This window comes from Babylonia areolata, chromosome 4 (genome assembly GCF_041734735.1).
Source record: "Babylonia areolata isolate BAREFJ2019XMU chromosome 4, ASM4173473v1, whole genome shotgun sequence".
NCBI lineage: Eukaryota > Metazoa > Mollusca > Gastropoda > Neogastropoda > Buccinidae > Babylonia > Babylonia areolata.
This window is the reverse complement of record NC_134879.1, coordinates 30,470,461-30,490,272: the sequence shown is the minus strand read 5'-3', so window position 1 is coordinate 30,490,272 and position 19,812 is coordinate 30,470,461. Positions and strand designations below refer to the sequence as shown.

The following is a 19,812-nucleotide window of genomic DNA, read 5'->3' as shown; positions in this document are numbered from 1 at the left end:
TCTGGCCAAGTTCTGCAGGCACTTACTGTCCCCTGCTGTTTGCTCCATCTTGGTGGTACACAGGCACTCAGGGGAGGTTTTTCCCCTACTTGTCCTCTGACTATACACATGTATGCATGTCAACATGACCGAGTGGAGATGTTTGAGAAGACTGGCTTACTTGACGTTCCTTGATGCTTTGGCTGAAAGCAAACACTTTTGTCTTGAGTGATTTTGTCATTTATCTTGATTAATTATTTCCCATGCTGTTTGCTGAGCATTTCATTCATATTTTTATGTTCTTTTATTATATATGTATGATTTTTAAAGTTTCTTTTTGCTCCACTTGAAGCTCATGCAGATATTTGATGGTATTTCTGAAAAGCATGTGAGGCCATCTGCCCTCAAACTGAGGGCATCTTGAATGTGAGGGGTTTGGGGTGGGTTTTTGTTGTTGTTGTTGTTGTTTGTTTGTTTCATTTTGATGGGGTTTTATTCTATTTTACTTCATGTTGGGGATGTTTTTTGGGGGGTGTGGGGAGGGGAGGGAGTGGGGGTTGTTTGTTTTGGAAGGAAATAGAGGGTGATGGGGGCAGGGTGTTTAATAATTTATGTTTCCCCGCAGTTGGCAATCTGACAGTTCCCAGGACGTTAAAATAATTGCTAGTTCATGCTCTGGCACAAATGCATTATCTTTCCATGTTTTTCATTCTGACCTTTAACTAAAACAACCACTAGAACAAACTTTCTGCTGACTTTCTTTTTCAGTCACAGTTGGGGTTTTTTGTTATGTTTTTTGTTGTTTTTTTTGTTTGTTTGTTTTTTTCATCTAGCTGAAAAGACACTGGCTGGAGAGAGCGAATAAACCAATCAACACTGATCAAGAGCTGGTCAGAATTTGTACAACAATCTCTGCCTGAGTATTATCAATACTCCAATATCTGCAGAAGATTTTTGCTTCTCTTCAAACTATGCCGTATTATGGTGTACAATTCTCAAAATTCCACTTACATATGTATACATGTACATTAGGTTTCACTGTTGAAGTAATCACTTCCGGGAGTTCCCACAACAGTGATTTAATTTTCTGTGAAATTGTTCTCCCCTGTCAGAGCCCTGATTTGAAACACCCACATCGGTTTAATAGTTTTATTGTTGTTTATTTCATTCCTTTGTTCATAAAACAAAGAGAGGGTAAAATCAACCACAGAGGGAGAGAGAGAGAGAGAGAGAAGAAAGCAGCACAGGCTGGTCAAATTTTGCGGCCCAGTGTTGTTACCTCTGAAAGAGAAGAAAAAGAAAACATGGGCTAGGAGGTAGGGGGCGAGGGGCAGGATGCTGAGGAGGGTGGCTGGTGTTTGGCTAATGTGAAAGCAGATGACAAACGACAGTGTGGGAAGAGGGGGGAAACCTGTCACAGTCTGACAGCCACTTCCCCCTGCCCCACAACATGAGAGGAGCACTCAGAAATATGGTTTACAAAAAGGGGGGTGGCGAAGCTGATGAATAACATTATGAAGCGCTTTCTCCTCTGTGCTTTGCTCTTAAACTTTTTTCTTATTCATTTTGTGTCACATGCTGTCTCTTTGTGCAAGACAAAAGCTTTTGAACTTTTTTTTTTCTTTTTTAACTCTTGTTTAACTAAAAGTCTACACTGTGGGAGCAACAGGATATTGGAACGTATATATATATATATCTTTGTATGTACGTGTGTGGGGTTGGGGGTGGGAGATATGGGCGAATGTGTGTGTGCTTGTACAAGTAAGTGTTCATCTCTGTGAGTGTGTGTTTGTGTGTGTGTGTGTGTGTGTGTGCCGTGGAAGCTGCGATACGTAGACTAGAAATGAGTGTGTGGAGGAGGGGGTAGAGGAGGTGCAAGGTAATGTGTGTGTGTGTGTGTGTGTGTGTGTGTGTTGGAGCTCATGTACGTTTATATGTATTTGCATGTACGTTTATATGTATTTGACTGTGCTTTCATATGTGCTTGTACAAGTAAGTGTTCATCTCTGTGAGTGTGTGTGTGTGTGTGTGTGTGTGTGTGTGTGTGTGTGTGTGTGTGCCGTGGAAGCTGTGATACTTAGACTAGAAATGAGTGTGTGGAGGAGGGGGGTAGAGGAGGTGCACGGTAATGCGTGTGTGTGTGTGTGTTGGAGCTCATGTACTTTTATATGTATTTGACTGTGCTTTCATATATGTGAAACTGCATGTTTGGTGCATTTCTGTTATGCATGTGTGGGTGTATGTGTGAATGTGTGTCTTCATATTTTACATTTATTCGCTTATTTATCACCATTGTTGTCTTATTTATTTATTTATTTATTTATTTTTTATTATTATCATTTTATTAGTATTACTAATATTATTACTACTACCTTTTTCTATATTATAATTATTATTTATTTATTTATTTATGCAAGCTTATCTATTATTTATTCCCCCGTTTTTTTTGTTGTTTTTTTTTGTTTTTTGTGTTTTTTTTGTTTTTGTTTTTTTCAAGGCCTGACTAAGCGCCTTGGGTTACGCTGCTGGTCAGGCATCTGCTTGGCAGATGTGGTGTAGCGTATATGGTTTTATCCGAACGCAGTGACGCCTCTTTGAGCTACTGAAACTTAACTAAAACCCCATCTATCCACAAGTGTTACACGACAAATGTCAGCGTTGCCAACCCAACTCCACAACAAAAACTGTTTGTACAATGTTTGAAACCTCCTGCATCATGTCACAAAAGTGTTAATCAGTTCATCTATCCACATACCATACCCCAAACAAAACATATATACATGTCCAAATTCAAGATAACTCAAAACATACACTCATGATAACAATAAACCAGGCTGGGCTAAAGATGCCAGCTGGCCATTCAAACTTATTCATCAACTCCAGACCAAAAAACAATGAAAGACAAGTCCTACAAAGCCCCTAACATACTTCAAACAACACACACACACACACTGGAAACTAACACTGCCAAATGGACTCCACTGTTGATGATCCCAGTATTTACATTATATAACAATCTCTGATCACCAACCTGTCAAAGCACTATGGTCACCAAAACATCTAACTGAAGTGGGTGTTTCACAGGGGAGTACAGGTACATATATATGCACTGTAATGTGACAAGAGCTTCAAGAATATTGCTAACAGTAAGAACCCATAACAAATTAATAAATAACTAAATAGATGGAGCAGAAGTCAGAGAGGAAGAAATGACAGAAAGCCAAGAAAAAAATGCAGAAAATATTGACAGAAAAAAAGACATTTAATCATAAGAATAATCATGTAGAGTTGTATAGCACATATTCTCTGGTAAATAGCCCTTTACAAAAACAGGGTAACATTCACACACACACACACACACACACACACACACACACACACACACACACACACACAAAATGTGGACAGAGACAGACACACACATGCACAAACACACACTGATGAGATGAAGAACACAATCAATGTGAACAATGGGGTGGGGCAGTGGTTTAAATTCTACATTAGTTTAAAGAAGAAGTGGGAGAGAAGACTTGAAGTTGAATGAAGAGTTCCTGATGTGGACATGGAGCTGGGTCCAGATGGTTTGTGTCTGATGTTGGTTTTCTACAAAGCGAGGACACTGCTGTTAACTGAAAGATGCTCCTGGCATCTCAACATGGGGCAAATACTCATGAAACCGTTTGATACCAAATTTTACTAAGTTACCAATCTGTTCAGTAAAATAAGACACACGTAACTTACCAATTTAACAACTTGGACAGGGAGGCGGGGAATGATGCAAAGAGGCTCATTCACTAGTTTGTACACTGCAGAAAACGTGTAGGGATTTAACGCACATCTCCCTTGCTTGAGTTACCTATCTCTGGTAAAGAATAGACACACTCACTATGTGCTTAATCACTCAAACAGTCAAATTACTTATCTTTGGAATTAAAAGTGAACACACACAAAAAGTGTATTTTCCATACATCTGTGTGTCTCTCCCTCTCTCTCTCTCTCTGTCATGTGCACACACAAACACACACACACACACACACACAGAAACACACAAACACATACAGATCTACACTCACACACACCTGCACACACAGAACACACATGAACGAAGCAGAACTAAACTTTTGTCAACTGAACAACATTAATTATCACACACATACACACTCATATATATATATGTATACGTACACAAATTCCATCCCTACACTCTAATCCCCTGCGGGCAGATGACAAATTCTTGCCTCTCCTTGCCCTGTCCCCTTATTCACCATCAACTCCCTACACTCTAGGCACTTCACCTTCGCTTCACTGCAATAAAAATCAAACAGAAATAAAACACCTGACTCCATGTCTGCCACAATGCATGCCACTGCACTCTTTCCCTGTGTCAGTGCAGGGCTGTGTGTGACTTACTGCACCTGCCTCAGGTTACACCGTCTTTTTAAAACAGAAGCAAGGTTGTTTTCAAGCATCAGTGAGTTGAGTATGCCTTGCTGTAAACTAGAACTTTATTCTCTCTCCATCTCTCTCTTGAATACAAATAGCTGAGTATGGCTGCCTACATGGTGGGGTAAAAACGGTCATGAATACATGTAAAAGCCCACTCGTGTACATGGGAGTTGCAGCCCATGAACGCAAAAGAAGAAAAAGAAGCAGAAGAATATAAGTATAATATTTATATGACTGAAGCCATGGCATCATCTGAATAAAAAATCTCGATATTTGTATTAGCTCTCTCTCTCTCTCTCTAGTACAGAAGAACAGGCTATGCCTAAAATCTTGATCCTTGAATAAAAAAAAAAACGTTTTGAGTTCTGAGTTCTCTCCCTCCCTCCCTCTCTTTCTATCAAAAACCTTACCCAACAATGTTCACCATCACCCACTTTCCTTTTCCCTAAGCACAGTGACCATACATATATATTCCAACAGGCTACTTACAGCTGACATGGTTTATGAAATGCAGCCACAAGATAGCCTGACAGCATTTGATGAATCACATGGGACCAGCACTAAAGCTGTACTCCAGTCATCCCTACAGAATTTTGCAATGTATCCATTTTAGTCATCCCAAAATGCCATGTGTCAATGCTTCATCATCAACACTGTGGGCATCTATCAAACAAGACTGCGTAGGGTTCGTGCAGGTATTTAATCACAAAATGAAAAAGCACACAAACTTTTGAAACACACACACACACACAAAAAAAGGCCAAAACTTTTACACTATTGCAAACCCATATATGGAAGGCAATTTTGAGTGTGTGTGTTATGCTCCTTGCATGAACAGTCATCTGTTACTTTTTACACTAATTTGGGGGTCAGGGTTGGGGCTTTATTTTAATGTTTCTTTTTGTTGTTGTTGTTTTTTTTTTGTTTGTTTGTTTGTTTTATTAAAGATAATATACATAATATCATCTATTATTAACTTTAAAGCCAGAAGGAACATTTCACTGTTGTGCTTTTCACTGACAGAAACAATGTATCATTTTTTGTCAGTCGTTCTGGTTGTTTGTTTTATACAAACCCTTAAAAACTTTTAATACCTGTATGAACTCTGCTGGATTACATGAGAACTTACAGATTCTGTATACATTAATAGACTAAAATCAAACCATGAAGCTTTTAGCCCAGTTAACCACAGAAACTATGCCAAGGTCGTTTTGAGGTACTCACAGCTGACTGTGTTTTTCTTCATTTATAACTTGTCAAACAAGACTCTAGTTAATGCTGTTAGCTGTTTTTTTCCAATCAAAGATATTTTGTCATCCACATATTTTAGTGTCAGATTAACACATCTATTATGTGTCTAATTAAGAAGCAAACACTTCAAGATGTATAAATACAACTTAAGCTATTCATAAACATTCAGATTCATTTTTCAATGCCATGATATGCGGTTTTTTGAAAGGTTGTCAATGTCAAGAAAAATATGAAAAAAAGTGACAACGATAAAGGGGATCAAGAGGAGATTTGATGCAATATCATCTACATGGTCAGAGATGGTCAGAAATATGTCATCAACTAGTCATCAACTTTAAAACTGCTCAGTTATGACATATATATATATATATATATATATATATATATATATAGAGAGAGAGAGAGAGAGAGAGATCCATGACTTAAAACATGATATAGTTTGAACATGTACATGTATGTGCATTCAATTTAGTAAACACACATGGACAGTCTCAGTTCAATGATGTGTTGTGTGTGTGTGTGTGTGTGTGTGTGTGTGTGTGTGTGCGCGCGCGCGCGCGCGTGTGTGTGTGCGTGCGTGCGTGCGTGCTCAATCCACTTTAATTTAGCTTAAAATCTTCACATCAGTGCATTAAAAAAGATTTTCAGCTCAAGTCACCAAAGCACTACACCATCACCAGAATACTTACTCAAACCATGCCCAGACGCTGGCACCAAGACGTCATCATACTGTGGTCCCCTACCTCCACCCTCACCACCGCCACTACCCCCTCCCCCATCCCCGGCCACAGGGGAGGAGGGGGAGGACTGCACGCCCACCACATACACCAACATCTGGCCGCCTGGGAGTTCAACACTCAGGGCTCCACAACCACCTGACAGAAACTTTCAACACTCAGGGCTCCACAACCACCTGACACAAACTTTCAACACTCAGGGCTCCACAACCACCTGACACAAACTTTCAACACTCAGGGCTCCACAACCACCTGACACAAACTTTCAACACTCAGGGCTCCACAACCACCTGACACAAACTTTCAACACTCAGGGCTCCACAACCACCTGACACAATCTTTCACCACCCAGGGCTTCACAACCACCTGACACAACCTTTCAACACTCAGGGCTCCACAACCACCTGACACAATCTTTCACCACCCAGGGCTTCACAACCACCTGACACAACCTTTCAACACTCAGGGCTCCACAACCACCTGACACAAACTTTCAACACTCAGGGCTCCACAACCACCTGACAGAAACTTTCAACACTCGGGGCTCCACAACCACCTGACACAAACTTTCAACACTCAGGGCTCCACAACCACCTGACACAAACTTTTAACACTCAGGGCTCCACAACCACCTGACACAAACTTTCAACACTCAGGGCTCCACAACCACCTGACACAAACTTTCAACACTCGGGGCTCCACAACCACCTGACAGCAGAAACTTTCAACACTCAGGGCTCCACAACCACCTGACAGAAACGTTCAACACTCAGGGCTCCACAACCACCTGACACAAACTTTCAACACTCGGGGCTCCACAACCACCTGACAGCAGAAACTTTCAACACTCAGGGCTCCACAACCACCTGACAGAAACTTTCAACACTCAGGGCTCCACAACCACCTGACACAAACTTTCAACACTCGGGGCTCCACAACCACCTGACAGCAGAAACTTTCAACACTCAGGGCTCCACAACCACCTGACAGAAACTTTCAACACTCAGGGCTCCACAACCACCTGACACAAACTTTCAACACTCAGGGCTCCACAACCACCTGACACAAACTTTCAACACTCGGGGCTCCACAACCACCTGACAGCAGAAACTTTCAACACTCAGGGCTCCACAACCACCTGACACAAACTTTCAACACTCAGGGCTCCACAACCACCTGACACAACTTTCAACACTCAGGGCTCCACAACCACCTGACACAACTTTCAACACTCAGGGCTCCACAACCACCTGACACAAACTTTCAACACTCAGGGCTCCACAACCACCTGACACAAACTTTCACCACTCAGGGCTCCACAACCACCTGACACAAACTTTCAACACTCAGGGCTCCACAACCACCTGACACAAACTTTCACCACTCAGGGCTCCACAACCACCTGACACAAACTTTCAACACTCAGGGCTCCACAACCACCTGACACAAACTTTCAACACTCAGGGCTCCACAACCACCTGACACAAACTTTCAACACTCAGGGCTCCACAACCACCTGACACAAACTTTCAACACTCAGGGCTCCACAACCACCTGACACAAACTTTCAACACTCAGGGCTCCACAACCACCTGACACAAACTTTCAACACTCAGGGCTCCACAACCACCTGACACAAACTTTCAACACTCAGGGCTCCACAACCACCTGACACAAACTTTCAACACTCAGGGCTCCACAACCACCTGACACAAACTTTCAACACTCAGGCTCCACAACCACCTGACACAAACTTTCAACACTCAGGGCTCCACAACCACCTGACACAAACTTTCAACACTCAGGGCTCCACAACCACCTGACACAAACTTTCAACACTCAGGGCTCCACAACCACCTGACACAAACTTTCAACGCTCTCAGAGTACACACGTCTTCACTGGAGTGGATGAATTCATCGGTCCAAACCTCTCACAGGTGCTGGTGTAGGTATCCCACTGAGACAATTGTAGTGTCAAGCCAGTAATGGTATGGGCTGTTCCAATTTATGTTATGATATTTTCCTTTGGAAATCACTCAAGTGTATTCCACATCACATGAAGCTGTTGTTTCATGGATGGAGAGCACCAACTAAACAAATGAAAACTGATAAAAAAAAAAAAGAAGAGAGTTTATTATTTGTTGCTACTGTTGTTGTTGTTTTTCTGGATGAACAAAGAAACACAGAAAACTGCAAAACTATCTGATCACATGTAGCTCTGAATAAAACGAAAACAAAATGCAAACTTTCCCCCCAACGAAATACCGAATGGTTCCCCCTTTTTTGATGGCCACAAAATTATGACCGTGTATATACATCTGTATGCAAACATCAACACTCTTCAGCTAACCGTCCCTTAGTGCTGCACCAGCAACAACAACACTGCGGGAAATCAAAAACCACTACTGACAGACAACCCACTGACGTCAAAGTAAATCCAGATGGTATACTCTCTGCCCTCCCAGGCGGGGTAAGGACGAAACCCTCTCCACAGAAAGTGATAGGATGAAGGGAGGGTGTCACTGAGAACAAGCACTTAAGTTCTCACACACCCCAGCGCCATCCGATCCTGACCTTTTCCCTGGCACTGCTAGGACAATGCCTCTGGTGGCTCTCTTGAGCTAAAGGGAAAGCGGATGACATCCTTATCAGCCCCGTTGGCCCACAACAACAGCAGATAAAGAATGAGAGAGAAACTATAAGCAGGATGAAGGTGAGAGAGAAAGAGAGAGGGAGAGAGAAGGGGAAAGGCACAGCCAAATGGCACACAGGACAAGGTGAGAGCGAGAGCAGACAGGGGGTCCTGGCCTGGCTTGGTGTGGTGTCAAGTAAGTGTCTGTCATAAATAAAGCCTCATCAGACAGCCTCTTGTTCTCCTGCTACACCGGGGCTGTACTGGGGCTGTACGTACTGACGCATGCATGCCTCATGCCTCACACACATCCCCACGTATGTACAGAAAGTATTCCACCGTGTGGAAGGGGTTAATAGAAGAATTCTTCTTCTTCTGCTACTTATGGCTGGTCAAACCGCTCCAAGTCTTTGTCTTTGAAATATTTGACACTCGGAACTAACAAAACAAATACCAACCAAACAAACAACAACAACAAAACAAGGACTCAGTGGGTACCGGGAGAGGGAAGAGAGAGACAGTGGACACCCCTTCAAACATGTATTCCTTTCTCAATGAATGAACTTGTGAATGAAATCAGTTTCCAAGAAAGGAATGTTTATATTCAATAATGAAATAATTACGAATGAAAACATGTTTTCTTCTTCTTCTTTTTATCTAATTGATTTATCTATTTTTTCAGTGAACAGCTAACAGCCAAGATTCCTCCCTACAACAAAACACTGCTAACACAAGTAATTTACACCTAAAAAAAACAACAACAAAAAATTATGGATTGCAGTTGTTGTTGTTTTTTGTTGTTGTTGGTTTTTTTGGTTTTTTGTTGTTGTTGTTGTTGGTTTGTTTTTTTCATGAGTGAGACAAAAGAATTCCAACCAATGAACCATACACAAAGCAACCCCAAAGGTTTCCAAATTCAACTGATGGGATGTATTATAAGCCATGATCAAGACTTTGGGTTCAACTTCAAACCAGTTCCCACCACTATGCACTAACCACAACATAATGGCAACACCAAGACGTAAGTTCCCATTAATATAAATGCAGACATGTGAAAACAGAGCTTTCTTTTCTCCCATGTATAGCAATGACAAACAGCTCTGAACAAACAAACACAAAATCTGAAGTTGTGAAGGGCCTGACCAAAATACACTATCTTTGAAGACGGGACAAGGAAAGCCCTGCAGCAACAGACTGGTGGATGTCCTTTTTATCTGATGGGATCTGGACTGACAAAAGTTCTTTCAGTTCAGCAAATCAGAGTGAAAGGTGATACAGGCAAGGACCACAGGTCTGAATGATTTCCAATGCACTCACACCACTAGTATAATATCATAATGATAATGATAATGATAATGATATGCTCTTTGTTTTTTTAATTCACTTAAAAAATTTTTTTTAGGTAAATGTGAAAACACATCCATCAGATCTTGTAAACAAGGGAAACAGAGCAATAATATGCATGCATTTCTTGTGCTGAATCTTGCTTTCAAAGCCTTCAGGACTTTGAATAAATTATGGACACATGCATGCACACCATACACACAAATCTGTTGTATGCATATGTCGCAAGTGTACAGTGTATTCATTCACTCTTTCATTTAATTTAACGCCTTTCCACTACAGAAAGTGCTGTGAGAAAAAGGTGTCACTGAGACCATTAACAACCATTTCTGTCCTCAAGAGACAACAATTCATCAGTGGAGTTTTGAAACTTTCAGCAGTTTGAAAATGCTGCATATGATTGGTATTCTGATTCAATAATCAAATCAAAAAGTAATAATCTGAAGAATCTTGCTTGCTATCAAATATTATTTTGATGTGTGAGTTAGAATGCATGCACGCACACCCAAGTATGTGTGTGTAGGGATAACAGAGAGAGAGAGCACATCAAAAAGTCCTTTCCTTTTCTCTCCGTACCTCTATGAAGTGCGAGTGAGTGAATGAGATGAAGCGCGCACATGCCTGTACACATACATGTGTGAGTTCATCCATTCAACTTTGCCTCTGTTAAAAAACAACAACAAAAAAACACACACTTTGTCCAAAAGCGCATCATCCTGACAGAAGCCAGGGCATCATGCTTTCTTCAGTGCTGTCACCAAGGGCAATGGACATGTTTTCAGCTGTGTACGCACACAGCAGCGGCATAGTTTATACCTTGGCACTGATAACAAACTACTCAGCAATGCAGTCTATGCTGGGACACTGATGTACAAAGGAGACTATTGTGATTGTGTAGACATACCACAATTTACAGCAATACCGCAGTCACTGGGAAAGAAGGTCAAGTGGCAAAAAACGAGCTGTGGAAGACCACAAAGCCTGATGATAATAGGGAGGTGTGTCATGGGTTAATGAGGGGCTCCACTCAGATGGGAGGTGTTGTGGTGGAAAACAGATCATTCTGGGTCAGAGCATGAAATAAAAGGCATGCAAACACCCACACACCACACACTAACACACACACACAGAAAGATACATACAAACACATGCATCAGTATACATACATGCAATGGATGCACGCACACACACACAGACACAAACATACACATGTATCACACACATACTCTTCACACACACACACACACACACACACACACACACACACACACACACAGAAAACATGCACACAAACTTGCACACACACACACACACACACACACACACACACGCACACACACAGAGTACAAATGTCAACAGCAAACCAGTGAGTCTGCTTGCTCATTCGTTAGCTGATGTCACTAAAACAAGGCCACACATATATATATGCACACCTTACAACAGAAAACCCACACACTGTACTTCAAACAGTATAGGGTCCATTACTTTCTTTGTTGGCTTGCTTACAACACACAGTTTTCTCTTTGTCCAACTGCTGGTTTTCAAAACAAAACACATACATCAACAACAACAACAGCAACAGAAAACCAAAAAATACCCCCACCCCCCCCAAAAAAAAACAAACAAAAAAACAAAACAACAACAACAAAACTATCAAAGGTCATTTGTCATTTGACAGTCTGCTTACGCTTATATATATTGTGCTTACACTTTTGATATATATTGTAATACTTGTTTACTTCTATGCGTAGGTTTCTGTTGTCACTAATAATTATTCTTCTCACACACACACACACACACACACACACACACAAACTCAAACGCACGCACACACACACACACACACACTTATAAATACACATCAAGCAGGAAGCATGCTACACACGCACTGACTCAGGTACAACATAACTGAATCAGTGAAAGTATATTCACTAAAAGGCAGTCTCTAAATCCTGGTAGAGAATTTTCTGAAAACATTTTTCTTACTAACTCAGTCACTGATCATGGAAGGTTTAGTAAGAACACTGGTCTAGAAAAGAAAAAAATTGTATACGGAAAATGACAAATGTCTGGAGAGAAAAACAGTTGTCAACACAAGGGACTGATCCGAAATGTACACTGTGCAGGCTTTTAAGTGATGTCATTACAGAATTCCAGGAGAAACACACATAGGTCTGCAGAAAACAAGCTTGATCCATTGTTGCTGATCAGTCAGGCATGGGGGACCATCATGCTGAAAAACTCTCAGGAAAAGCAAGACCATACTTCCGGCTATAGCAGTATTACACATGTACGTACAGTATAAATCTATACATGTGGAGTTGTGGCCTGATGGTGACGCATCCACCTCGGAAGCCAGAGAATCTGAGCACACCGGATCGAATCCCACAGCCGGCAGTATTTTCTCCACCTCCATCAGACCTTGAGTGGTGGTCTGGACACTAGTCATTCGGATGAGACGATAAAATGAGGTCCTGTGTGTAGCATGCACTCAGAGCATGTAAAAGAACCCACGGCAACAAAAGGGTTGTCCCTGGCAAAAGAAAAGAAAAATCCTCCTCGATAGGAAAGCAAATTATACATCTGCAGGCAGAAAAATACAAAACAACCACCACCAACATAATACAGAGAGATATCTGTGTGTGTGTGTGTGTGTGTGTGCGGGTGGGTGGGAGGGTGGTTTTGCACTATAGTGACGCACTCTCCCTGGAAAGGGGAGCAGCCCAGGAGACAAAAGAGTAATACAATACAACTTGTAAGCAACAGTGACATGTATCTGGTGATCCATGGCTAGCCTATAAGTAGAACTTCTAGTTCCAGCAACTATTTATTTTCTCCCAAATCATATAAACTCTCAATCCTAAAAACAAAACTGTGATGAAAAATTTTCTAGATAATTCAACAAATAAGAACTGTAATGAACTTCTCAACTAGATTTCAGACTGCACATGACTGGTATCCATTTCTGAAGAAATCTGCTTTAAAACATCCTCTATATATATATATATATATATATATATATATATAAATATAAACACATACATGAAGCACATGCCCTCACACACACATTCCACCATCAATATGCATAGAATAATAGTTATCAATACAATGCAGTGGAGGATAAAAAGAAAGGGACTGCACTGCAATCACGATGTGATGTCACTGGTGACAGAAGAGTTCATTCCATCCAAAAAAAAACCCACACAACAAAAACAACAACAACACACACACACACACACACACACACACAGACACACACACACACAAAAAAAAAACCCCAAAAAACCACAACAACAACCACCTTACATTGTGATGACAGACAAGAAGCTCCAACATAATACAATGCAGTGTCTTGACAATGCAATGCAATGCAACATACGACAGGTTCTCTCTCTCTCTCTCTCTCTCTCTCACACCTCCCACCAAAATTCCAAAGCAGTGTCACACTCACAGGAAATCCCTCTGTTCAAAGTCCACAAGTATGAGGCATGAAAGACAGGGTGGGTTATGAATGCAAAGCTTCACTGATCGAAGCCAAGGGGAATTATAATAAGCTGTTGTACAATTTCAAATCATTCCAATTCATTCATATTGATGAAAAACAGGAAATTCAGGGATTTTTGTTTCTTGTTTTGTTTCTCTGCAGTTCTGAACATTCTGACAGTGATACTTTCATTCTCAACCTTCATGAATGAACCATGCTGGAAACTGAGTGTGTGGGGGTGAAGCGAATAAAATAAATAAATAACAATAAATAAAATAAACAAGAAGATAGATAGATCATATAGACAGAGAGACAGAAGAGAGATAGATCATATAGACAGAGAGATAGACAGATAGATACATGTATAGAAAAACAGACACACACAGAGATCATAATAGGTATCAATAGATAGAAAGATAGATAAATAAGATCTATAGATAAGATAGATTTATAAATTTATTGACTGATAGATAAGATAGATAGATAGATAGATCTATATAGATAGATAAAGGACCAAAAAAACAAAAACAAAAAAAAAATCCCCAAACCAAACCATCTGCACAGTCCTCATAAAGTAAGTGTAGCAGAATGTGAACAAAGGGGGACAGTCAGAGGGGTGTGGGTGACAAAACCTACCTACCCACATCATGTGTCAACCACCACACCAGAGGTCAGAGCACCCGGTGGAGGGGCAGATGTTGGGAGGGGTGGGCTGTGTGTGCTGGGTGGGGTGGAGAGAGGAGGAGAGGTGGGACAGAGGACTGGAGAGAGGAGAGAAGTTCTCCAGAACGGTAGGCATGACTCAATGCCTGGGGCTGGGGAAGTCAGGGACTGAGATTTACTTTTACAGTTTTAGACATCTACTGGGTCTTTGCACTCAGAGAGACAGAGAGTTGTGGCTAGAGGAGACAGTGGAAAGTAAATGGTGGTGAGAGAGGAGAGAGAAGGTTGGGGGGTGGAGGTGTGAGATAGCAGGGTGGGAGGGATGGTTGTGGTGCCGCTGACAGTGTCTAGTGACAACACTGACAAGACTTTTTTTTGTGTGTAAGCGATCTGGTTGACACTTTTCAGTGGGACCTCAACGTGTACTACACACATACACACACACACGCGCGCGCGAGCACGTGACTTCAACTTGTACCACACGCACACTCCAACACACATACACATGATTTCAACTTGTACCACACACACACACACACGACTTCAACTTGTACCACACACACATTCCCACAAACACACTTGACTTCAACTTGTACCACACACACACACACAAACACACACACGATTTCAACCTGTACCCCCCACACACACTCCCACCCCACCCCCACATACATGACTTCAACTTGTACCACACACACACACACACAGACAGAGCATACATGTGCTCACAAAGAATACACACACATTTGTATGCACACACAAAACCCTTGTGTGTTGGGGGGAAGAGTGTGTGTCTGCAAAGCTTTTCATTAAATTTCAGTCCAGCCTAATCTGTCATCTCTATCATGACAAAATAACTGAACATTAAAGTATTTAATACATATGTATACCACAAATCAAAGGAGACCAATATAGAAGGGGACATTAAAAAAAAAAAAAAAAGGCCGTGAGGCCTAGGCAGTCAAATGCCAGTCCCTACAATACTACTAGTACTACTATACAGTACTGATGTTAAGTGGTTATTTTCAATCCAATGCAAGGAACAACAAAAAAATTGTCTTCTTCTGTAAGTGTAACAAACACAAAACAAAACAAAATAATAACAAACGAAAAAAATAACTGTGATCACAAGTTAGTCAGTAATAATAGTTATAAGAATACCATACTGAAGTTTATTCAGGTTAGATTCGTAATTTTCCAGAAATCCATTCACTGATAAAGTGATATCATTATCAGTGTTCTGATCAGTCACATTTAAGTGAAATGTAATGACACACACACATGTATTGTACACACACACACACACACACACACACACACACACACACACACACACACACACACACACAGAGGTGAGTTAGTGCACACACACACACACAGAATGACAGATTTATATAATTTAGTGTACTGTATACACACACAATCAAACAATGGACAACACCACAAGCTAGCACAGTTTACCAGAGAATAAAAATATTGTTAGCATTATAGCAGGCTGTCAACCTGTGACCCTGAACACTGATGGTCATCACCCCCCACTCTACCTGCTACCTGGCAGGTACATGTATGCATTCCACTTCAGCTGACACAGCCAGGAAGGAGGAGAAGGAAGCAATTCTAAATTCACCTCAAGCCATGGAACAGAAAGCCTAAACAGTTTTATAAAATTAAAAACCCTCCAGTTGTTGGGCTTTTTTTCCCCCATGGTCTTATATATATAATGTACAAAAACCAACACACACACACACACACACACACACACACACAAAGTGTGTACAAACACGTGCACACACAAATACACATGTATGCGTATACACAAACACACACAACACAAACTATCAAAGCAGACACTGAGACAGGCTTTTATCACGGTCCAAAATTATCAATTTTAACCAAGACAAAGTTTAAATGCACACACAGACACACATGTATGCATTTACAATAACAAAAAATTCTCAAACTGTCAATTTTACACAGTATATATATATATATATATATATATATATATATATATATATATAATCTATAATATAAAACAACAACACACCTCACAATCTTTTTTGTTGGTGGTGGGTTTTTATTTATTTATTTATTTATTTATTTATTTATTTATTTATTTATTTTTTTTATAACCAGAGAACATAACAAGTACATGATCACACCATGCCCCCATTCTCACACACCACAGAAAAGAAATGTAAGATTGCTATCCAAATAAGAACTTTAGGAAAAGAAGCAACCTTTCCCACGCCTGAGACTGATCACTGACCCAGAAATTCATATCCCAGCAGGTTTGAAACACTTCTAAGAGTTAGAGCATGGGAAGAATTTTGTTCAATGTCCTGCCACATATAATTTTCTGGTGACTGGAAACATCAAGTTAAACTTTGAAATTTTTAATAAAGTGATAAAATTCAATGATAACATTCAAATGTGAAAATTTGTGCTTTAAGTTTAACTTAAAAATAAATATTATAAAATTATTTTAAAAAATAATAAATAAAAAGGTAGAACTATAAGGAGGAGGGGGAGGGGCGAATTGGTGAGTTGGTGGACTATAAAATTTCAGAGCAAGCAACTCAGCGTTCACTTTCCTGATTCAATTCTTAAAGTAAAGCTTTCATAAGTTGTGGCAAACGGTTCTGCAGAGAGTACTTGCAATCATCCTACATACCAATAAGTAATACTTAAGATGATTCTGAAATAATTATCTTTGGGTATCATTTTGTTAAGTGTAAAATTCTAAGCAATGTTGTATGCCAGTAGATCCATGACACAGAAAACACACACTCATTACACCACACTTGCAAGAATGTGTGTGTGCCCACACACAAAAAGGTACGCAAACACACAAAGGCCATGTGTATTATGCATGGACTTGACTTCACAAGTTACTAATTTACTTACAAGTTTGTATCGCATACAATGATTAACAAGGAAACTTATCATTAAATGCACGTCTAGATTAAACACATACCAATGGTGATTCTATCGCCATCATGCATACCATATGCCCCACTCCCTTCAAGACACACCCACAGATTCCATTGCACGGATCTGATCAAGTCAACAACTGAGTGAATAATTTCAACAGTGTAAGCTCTGTGACACGAAACAGCAACAACATGAAATTCTTAAACTAAAAGAGTATATTCACAGTTATTCATTGCAGAACTTAGAAGTATCAAGACCTGTTGTCAGTGTTGAACACCATTCATGCATGCTTTTTTTTTTTTTGTTTGTAAAATTATCAAAACTTATTTCATTATGATAGATTTGTATTAAAATAGTATGGAACTGTTGTGCAAAAATGGCCCAAAATATACACAATGTTAAATGAATACACTGACTTTGGGACAATAACCAAATGAACAGTATCTTGTCCAACTGGCAAGTGTCATATGATAAATCTACATGTATTTCAAAATAATGTTTTGTGCTGAACTTGAAGCAACATGTATCTATAGTTATATAGTCACTGATGGGCGCAATAGCCGAGTGGTTAAAGTGTTGGACTTTCAATCTGAGGGTCCTGGGTTCGAATCTCGGTAACAGTGCCTGGTGGGTAAAAAGTGGAGATTTTTCAATCTCCCAGGTCAACATATCTGCAGACCTGCTTGTGCCTGAACCCCCTTTGTGTATATTCTCAAGCAGAAGATCAAATATGCATGTTAACCCTTTAACTGCCAGTCAGTTTAGAGTGCAAAATTCCCTTTTGCTATAAACACAGAAATTATGGTGCCTAAGAACAGCTGGGGATTCTCCCTGTGACATTTAGAAAATATGGCCTATCCTACCATTGAACATTTAGAGCAGTAGGTTCATGGATAACAGACCAATGATCTGGTTACCCTTCAGTGACATGGGTCCTCTACCTAGCTGCTGCATAAATGCGAGTTTGGCAGTGAAAGGGTTAAAGATCCTGTAATCCATGTCAGTGTTCGGTGGGTTATGTGAACAAGAACATACCCAGCATGCACACCCCAGAAAATCGAGTATGGCTGCCTACACGGCAGGGTTAAAACAGTCATACATGTAAAAGCCCACTCGTGTACATTATATAAATAATATGAGTGAACGTGGGAGTTGCAGCCCACCAACACAGAAGAAGAAGAATATAGCAAACCAACAGCAAAATCAAAATTAGTCCAGGTCTTGTTTAGTATCATATCCATGGACATACACTCATATATATGTAATGTAATTTATCACTGCTCTGTGTGTGTGTGTGTGTGTGTGTGTGTGTGTGTGTGTGTGTGTGTGTGTGTGTGTGTGTGTGTGTGTGTGTGTGTGTGTGTGTGTGTGTGCATGCTTCCATACACTCTGCTTTGAGCACCCAAACATCTGTGTGAGATTGTACTATTATGACTATACATGACCTTGTACGTCAGTGTGTCAGTGTGTGCTTGTCAATGAGGTTAAAGCTGACAACGACGCCATGTGTGACCACTGTGTGTGTTGCTACAGCATACACTGAAATAATGTGTGGCTACAGAAGTGTGTAAACTTGTGAGTGTGGCTACATAAGACATTAACATGTATATGGTAATGTGTGACTACATCAGTGTGTTTACTTTACTTACAAGTATACATACACATAATGTGTGAGAATGGCTGCAGCAGAGGAGATAGACTTAACGATGGGAGAGGTAGAGTGTGTGTGAATAAACTGTGTAACAAATGTTAGAGAGAGACAGAGAAAGAGAGAGAGAGAGAGAGAGAGAGAGAGAGAGAGAGAGAGAGTACAGTATGCGTGTGTGTGAATTCGTTGTGTATCGTGGGCAATCACGTTTTCATTCACACACACACTTGCACGCATACTTGCCAAACGAAAATTACACAAACTGTATCACAATCATCCCGGACAGTATTTATAACAATTCATCACACTTCACCTTACCTTTTTCGCCTTCCTTCAACCTCTTCACCCTCAACCGTATCGATCTGGATCGTATGCACTGAAACAACACAACGAACGAAATGTGTAAGCACTGCCAACTCTCTCTCCCTCAGATCGAGCCTGTGGTTTTAAAAACGCAGCTGACTAAAAAATACGCAATACAACTCTCGATCAGGAGATGTGTTGTCCAACACATTCACACCCACACTCATCCTCAGTCACAGCAAAGGAACACGAACTTTGTTGGGTCGTGTCGTATCGTCTGCTTTTTTTTTTTTCTCTCTCTCTCTTTTTCTTTTCTCTCACGACAGTCCTGTCAAAGTTATGAAAAACGTCACCTGTTTTCCTCCCCGTTTCGTCTTCTCGATCTCGCTCT

The 19,812-nt window shown here is 40.6% G+C and overlaps 1 protein-coding gene across 1 annotated transcript in view; it reads right to left on the bottom strand.

Annotated features, from left to right (window-relative positions):
* Nucleotides 1-19,812, bottom strand: part of LOC143281039 (uncharacterized) — a 170,829-nt gene that overhangs the window by 43,663 nt on the left and 107,354 nt on the right. Inside the window, exon 5 of the mRNA XM_076585942.1 lies at nucleotides 19,437-19,494. Coding sequence (XP_076442057.1) covers nucleotides 19,437-19,494 — 58 coding nt within the window. The remainder of the gene's footprint in view (nucleotides 1-19,436; nucleotides 19,495-19,812) is intronic.